At 39.9% G+C, this 7,267-nt stretch overlaps 1 protein-coding gene across 1 annotated transcript in view; it reads right to left on the bottom strand.

The window, feature by feature from the left end:
• Positions 1–219: 219 nt before the first annotated feature.
• The window catches only part of LOC130913849 (unconventional myosin-Ih-like), a 52,194-nt gene continuing 45,146 nt past the window's right edge, over positions 220–7,267 (bottom strand). Inside the window, exons 22-32 of the mRNA XM_057832748.1 lie at positions 5,065–5,133; positions 4,895–4,979; positions 4,657–4,819; positions 4,482–4,565; positions 4,316–4,409; positions 3,902–3,957; positions 3,686–3,821; positions 3,523–3,593; positions 736–833; positions 554–653; positions 220–467 (exon numbers count right to left, since the gene is read on the bottom strand). Coding sequence (XP_057688731.1) covers positions 441–467; positions 554–653; positions 736–833; positions 3,523–3,593; positions 3,686–3,821; positions 3,902–3,957; positions 4,316–4,409; positions 4,482–4,565; positions 4,657–4,819; positions 4,895–4,979; positions 5,065–5,133 — 983 coding nt within the window. The 3' untranslated portion in view covers positions 220–440. The remainder of the gene's footprint in view (positions 468–553; positions 654–735; positions 834–3,522; positions 3,594–3,685; positions 3,822–3,901; positions 3,958–4,315; positions 4,410–4,481; positions 4,566–4,656; positions 4,820–4,894; positions 4,980–5,064; positions 5,134–7,267) is intronic.

Raw genomic sequence — 7,267 nt, 5'->3', positions numbered from 1 at the left:
TAATGAAAACGCGAATACTATGCTAACGCTCCGAGCCACCTAGCTAATCATCATCACGTTTGCAACGGCGTCACCACCCCATTCCTTCCTCCCGCTATGACATCTCACAGGCAGCTGTGATTAAAAACCAGACAACTCTCGCTTCAGTCAGCCAAATTGTAGTAATGCGCCCCTTCACATCCTCAGTAACGGTAACAGCATTGCAAAGATGGGAAAAGTAATAAATTAGATTACTCACTACTGGAAAAAATTAACATCGTTAGAAATGCAGTTATACTCTTACGCCGTAATTAACAACACTGATCTCTCGTGTGAATATAAATTTATTAAGTGCATCAGACAGGCCCATCTTAAAGTGCATATGTCAGTGTTGGTGTATCCTGAGGCTATGTTGATCCAGCTTGGGGTCATTCTGATGAAAAATGGAGAGGTCTCTTGTGTTACCTCGGCCTAGCCCGAGTGGCAACCTGAAATCAAGTATTTCGCTTGGCTTAATCTATTAAGCATGGTCACATTATGCGTCAATTAAATTGCTATATCACAGTGAACGTACCACCATGAGGTGTCCATTCTTGGCCTTGTACACCATCGGCTCCGGCCCTATGCTGAATTCGACGACGCTCTCTTTCCCAGGTTGAAATTCTATCTTGATGCTGCACATCATTACAAACATAAATGTTTTGTTTAATGCACACTTATAGTATCAATCTGAATCCACGCTATCTTCTGATTTACCTCCCCTGAACCATCCTGACCACATTCTGTTTGTCAGCAATGATACCAAGTTTGGTCACCAGCTCATACAAGTGGCTGCACTGCAGTACAAGATCTCCCTGAAACAATGACAATCATTCATCATGGACATAGGTGGAGTTTGACTTTTGGGGCAGGGGGGCCACAACATGTTGATGACCCCGAAACATAGTGTCAGCAATAAAATTAACTTACAAGGATACAGTGGGGCAAATAAGTATTTCGTCAACCACCAATTGTGCAAGTTCTCCTACTTGAAAAGATTAGAGAGGCCTGTAATTGTCAACATGGGTAAACCTCAACCATAAGAGGCAGAATGTGGGGAAAAAAACAGAAAATCACATTGTTTGATTTTTAAAGAATTTATTTCCAAATTAGAGTGGAAAATAAGTATTTGGTCACCTACAAACAAGCAAGATTTCTGGCTGTCAAAGAGGTCTAACTTCTTCTAACGAGGTCTAACGAGGCTCCACTCGTTACCTGTATTAATGGCACCTGTTTTAACTCCTTATCGGTATAAAAGACACCTGTCCACAACCTCAGTCAGTCACACTCCAAACTCCACTATGGCCAAGACCAAAGAAATGTCGAAGGACACCAGAGACAAAATTGTAGACCTGCACCAGGCTGGGAAGACTGAATCTGCAATAGGTAAAACGCTTGGTGTAAAGAAATCAACTGATGGAGCAGTTATTAGAAAATGGAAGACATACAAGACCACTGATAATCTCCCTCGATCTGGGGCTCCATGCAAGATCTCACTCCGTGGCGTCAAAATGATAACAAAAACGGTGCTTCACAGTGGGTATGGTGTTCTTCGGATGCAATTCAGTATTCTTTTCCCTCCAAATAAGAGAACCTGTGTTTCTACCAAAAAGTTTTATTTTGGTTTCATCTGACCGTAACACATTCTCCCAGCCCTCTTCTGGATCATCCAAATGCTCTCTAGCAAACCGCAGGCGGGCCTGGACGTGTACTGGCTTCAGCAGGGGGACACGTCTGGCAGTGCAGGATTTGAGTCCCTGGCCGCGCATTGTGTTACTGATAGTAACCTTTGTTACTGTGGTCCCAGCTCTCTGTAGGTCATTCATTAGGTCCCCCTGTGTGGTTCTGGGATTTTTGCTCATCTTTCTTGTTATCATTTTGACGCCACGGGGTAAGATCTTGCATGGAGCCCCAGATCGAGGGAGATTATCAGTGGTCTTGTATGTCTTCCATTTTCTAATAATTGCTCCCACAGTTGATTTCTTTACACCAAGCGTTTTACCTATTGCAGAGTCAGTCTTCCCAGCCTGGTGCAGGTCTACAATTTTGTCTCTGGTGTCCTTCGACATTTCTTTGGTCTTGGCCATAGTGGAGTTTGGAGTGTGACTGACTGAAGTTGTGGACAGGTGTCTTTTGTACCGATAATGAGTTAAAACAGGTGCCATTAACACAGGTAACGAGTGGAGCCTCGTTAGACCTCTTTGACAGCCAGAAATCTTGCTTGTTTTTAGGTGACCAAATACTTATTTTCCACCATGATTTGCAAATATATTCTTTAAAAATCAAACAATGTGATTTTCTGGGTTTTTTCCCCACATTCTGTAGCTCATGGTTGAGGTTAACCCATGTTGACAATTACAGGCCTCTCTAATATTTTCAAGTGGGAGAACTTGCACAATTAGTGGTTGACAAAATACTTATTTGCCCCACTGTATTTAAAATAATAAGTTAAGTGTTTTTTGTTTCCCATCATTCTTGAGGGGAATTCTAAATCAGGCTGCTTAGGCAATACTTTTTGCCAAGATCGTCATCCATTGAATATGGTATGCCCGCCGGTGTCATGCCAATGTAGTTACCCCAGTCAAAAATTGTACCCCCTGGACAGAGCCATATGGAGGTAGATGTGTGTCTTTAGTATTCAATTAAAAAAAAGCTGCTTCAATAAATAAAAAAAAAAGTTGCTTTAATCAAAATATATATTTTCAATCAAAAAAATCACTTCAATCAAAAAAAAAAAAAAAAAAAAAAGTGTTTGGATGCAAAAATAAATTTGAAACTCAAAAAAGTCCAAAAAAATGCACGTGAAAGCTATTTTTCTTTGATTTTTTAAGTTTTTTATTTATTTATTTATTTTGATTGAACTAATGTTGATTTTTGTTTGGGCCACATTTCGGCTAGGACATTTTTGTCTTTATTATTCAATCAAAAAATCAGTTGCTTCAAAAATATATATAATCAAAAAGAAAAATCACTTCAATACAAAAAAGAAAAATTTCAATCATGGAAAAAGTTTTTCAATGCGAAAAAATATTTGAGATGAAAAATTTGCATTTGAACACTTAATTTTTAACCGAAAAAGTTTATTGTGTTTGGGCAGTATTATGGGAAAGACATTTGTGTCTAAATCATTCAATCCCCAAAAAAGTTGCTTCAATCCAAAAAAATATTTTCAATCCAAGAAACAAAAAATCATTTGAAAAATAAAATTGCCCTCCCCTACTTTTTTTTTTTTTTTGGAAAGTTATATGCAAAGCAAATGGCCGTCTAAGGTGCTAGTCACATGATCTACTCGAAAAATAATTTTGACCCATTATAAAAATATATTTTTTGTTCATTTCATTCATTGTGGTAGCAGTTTTTAATTGTCAATTACATGTAATGACACTTTTCGGCCACCAGGGTGCCTGGCCCCCCTGCCCCACCTTAAAATCCGCTTATGATCTTGGATTGTTTTTTATTGTAAATATGAAGCTTTTGTGAAATTAACAATGTAGTTGTGTGTACCTTCTCTTTGGGGTCTTCACAAGTGACGTGTAACACAATGATGCTGTCTGTCAAATTACTGACAGAAATCCCTGCATTGGGAAATAGTGCATAAACCTAAGAATTAAACAGAGGATCTTAATTCGTGTTGGTTTCAAGAATTTAAATAGCGCTACATGTTGACCTTTGAGGGCGATGTAAGCAATCCTTTGTTTGATCCTTGTGTCCTCAACCATATAGGCTGCCGTCCGCGTGAGAATGAGCTGTCTGGGCCTGGTTTTGAAACCATTCCTGTCGTATTTAATCATCGGAACGCTGTACTGCAAAAAGGCAAGTCACGGCAAAAGTGGGATTGAATGATTCATTTGGGGATTTAAAGAAAAAAAACACCTTTGTTTACCTTGATTTGCTCATTACGAATCATTTGCAGGACCCTCACATTAATGTCTTCATCGCCTAAAAGGATAAAAAGGTCTTGTTCAAAAGAGTCTGGAATTGTGTTTTCATTTTCTAAATCACTTGTTCTAGAACATTTTACAGCAAGTACCACTTGTGGATATGGATAAAATCGAAAGGATGTTTTTGTATTGTTTTGTCTAAACGAATGATGTACAGTAGACTTATTTGCAGGGGCCCACATTGTCGCGGACAGCAAGATGGCTGCTGGCTATAATTCTGAGCAGTTCTTGAATGAGAGTGAATTGTGCAAAAGTGAATGTTGATTAATAAGTGCACTGTGATTGATAGGGTGGTGCAAGAATTTTCTTCAAGGTACATTATGTTAGCAGGACATATCTACAAGTATTTCACTCACTGATTCTTGTGTCCGCAAAAGGTTGGGCGACACTTTGAGGATAACTTTCCTTTTTCCCTTTGAAAATCGAGCTGGCAATATACTTCATTTGAAGCTAAAAGAAGAGGGAAATGCAAAATGTAGAGATTTTTTTTAATCAGGCAAATTGTTTGACTGGCGTTGTTACCTGTGTTTTTCTCTGGGGTGTGATTCCTCTTACGTATTTCCGCACCATGAGACGGTAGTGCAGTTTACGAAGTATTTCTGATGTCTGTGTAACGGGACCAACATGCAAAGATGTTAAATAAATGTGCATATTCAGAAAGCGTGCATTCAATTAGTTCAACAATGCTTTTGCCTACCTCAGCTAACACGTGTGGTGGAGATAGCCACGTGGTTTTATCCAAAACGGTCTTTGGCAAGTTTTCTTTGAGCCTGTTGAGGTAATTCTGTCTCACGAAGGCCAAATATTCCGAGTTATCCGTGACTTTTGCTTGCCCCCTGGTCATGTAACCTTTGATAAATCTGAAAATAAAATGGTTTACAGATACAAGTTTAACATTTGTTTGAAGTGAGGTGGTTCTCAGTGATTTTTCTTACTGCTTAATGACTTTGACTGCCCATGCTCTCTTGTCTCGCTCCTTTCTTGCCTGCACTCCTCTCCAGCAGGTCTCAATCTTTGTTGCTGCCGGCATCAAACATAAAATTGGAAACAATTACCTTAGCTCTAAATGTGAATAACTCATTACTTCGATGAGCTTTTTATATACCAGCCTCCTTCTGTTTTCTGAACTCGCCCTTTGCCCGGTAGCCTTTGTATTTGGCCTGGAGTCTTGATGCTGAAATGTCAAGAAACAATTTAAAGAGGTCTGGTGTTAGCATCATATCAAAATAATGAATGTGAACAGTGAATGTAGTGGTTTGAAGGGAGATAGTGTGCGATTTTTTCTTATAGATGGTTTATAGTTAAAACAATGCGGTTTAATAAACTACAAAAACACATTAAGAGGTGAAGGGAATAGTATGTTTTCGCGTATTTACTGTTGGACTGTTTGTATTACTCAAACACACTTAATAAAATCAATCATGGAATAGTATCTTTTGTTATATTTACTGTTTGACTGTTTGTATTACTCCAACCCACCAAAAAACATTTATATCATATTTTAAGAAAAATAAGCAGAATATATTTGATATTCTGAACAGTTGGGCTTGGAATGATTAGAACTGGCAGTGCCAAGACAACGGGCAGATAAGGACAGAAAGATACAGGACGCCTTTTGACCACGAAGCCCAGCGCTCGCGTCATGAAGCTGACTAAGCAAGACTGATGCTGACAACCAGGTGATAGGCAAGACATCTACAGGCCTGCATCTGCACCACCAAATCCCGCGATCAGCTCTTCCGGACAGTCCAGAACAAATGGCGGGACATCTTGTCTTGCCACAAGGAACATCTGATACAGAGGAACCCGCGACCGAGAAGTGAACACTCAGCACTCACGTGACGCTAAGGATGGCAAAATCCTCAACTGTCGTTGCCCCGACAACAGTAACACCCGAAACTTTCCCGCCCAACCCACAACAGTGTTAGGTTTTGTGTTGATTCCCTCCTAGTGTGTCCTTGTAATTGCCATTGATTTCACCTGGTGTACCGCTCCTTGTGTATCCTCCAATCTGCGTCCACCTGTGTCACCCATCTGTTCCTCATTGTCTCGTCTTTGTCTTTGTCTGCATGTGTATATAAGCTCCCAGTTTCTTTTCAGTCCTTGTTGCGTCATTGTCAATGTCAGTGTCTTGTCAATGTAGATGTCGAAGTCCTGTCCAAGCCCTCGTGTATTAGTCCCTCCGGTAAAGTACGTTTTGTTTGAACTTTGCTTTTTTGATCCCCAGTCCTTTTGTTTGTACTTTGTGCTTTTGTTAGTTATAATTAAAACCTTTTTTTGAGTTCTCTGCCACCTGCCTTGCATTATTGTTTCTCTGCATTTGGGTCCACACAACCTGCCTGCCCGCGCACTCCCTGACAAACAGAGAATAATCCTAAACAACACCCAAACACACACTTCTTCCGGATCACAGCCAGCACCACCAGAGCCTTCAAAAGACTGAATGTGTAACTAATCGTCATTTTTCTCGGGAACCTTTGGTTGACTTGTGATATGGTGACCCTGGATCCAGTTTGCCTCCTCGCCTGGGTCTCTTTGCCGTTTTGCCTTGCCGTTTGATCGTAGTCAGTACAAGGGGTAAGACAAAGGAGAAAGTGCAGAGTTTTTGCTTTTGGCCGGGTCGTTGGAATTGCACTACCGCAGCTCCAGCGGTTTGGCTGGCGTAATTCCGGCAATCTGGCTAAAAGGTCAGATTCCTTCAGAGATTTGTAAATGTTGACTATATATCTGTATGTTATTCAGCCACGCTCATTCTACTGGGGATTCTCTTTTGTCCCCCCCCCCAAAAAAAAATCAGCGGTGGAAAAAAAACGATGTGATATCACGCAATCCAGCTTGCCTAGAAAGCCTGTTCCCTGCAGAGCTGCTGGATTACAAATGTTGCTGTTCATACTACAATTATTGACATACAATGGTAACTTTGAATAACTTTATCCTGAAAACATAGCCAACACTATTGTTTGCATGGGTAATAAGTGATTCTCATGCGTGCATGTTTTTTTTTATTTTTTTATTGGTATCCTAAACAGGTACAATTGCCTTGCGCTAGCTTAGCCACTTCAGAGTCCTGAAACTAACAAAGAACTAACAAACTCCACGGAATTTGTTGAAATCAACTCCACCTCTAACTCGAAGATGAAGCTTTATGTCAAAAATTCTTAACTTCCCCTTTAAGTTAATTTATAGGAAAGTCAATTAAATGCAATCACATTTTTAGGCCACCGGGGGAAGAAACAGAAACAAACTATGCTGCCCAAAAAAGTATTTGATTTGATCTTCTAACAGGAGACCTTGTAGTAGTCAACACA

Source organism: Corythoichthys intestinalis, chromosome 3 (assembly GCF_030265065.1).
Source record: "Corythoichthys intestinalis isolate RoL2023-P3 chromosome 3, ASM3026506v1, whole genome shotgun sequence".
NCBI classification, from domain to species: Eukaryota; Metazoa; Chordata; class Actinopteri; order Syngnathiformes; family Syngnathidae; genus Corythoichthys; species Corythoichthys intestinalis.
Note: the sequence above shows the minus strand (reverse complement) of the source record. Positions and strands in the feature narration are given on the sequence as shown.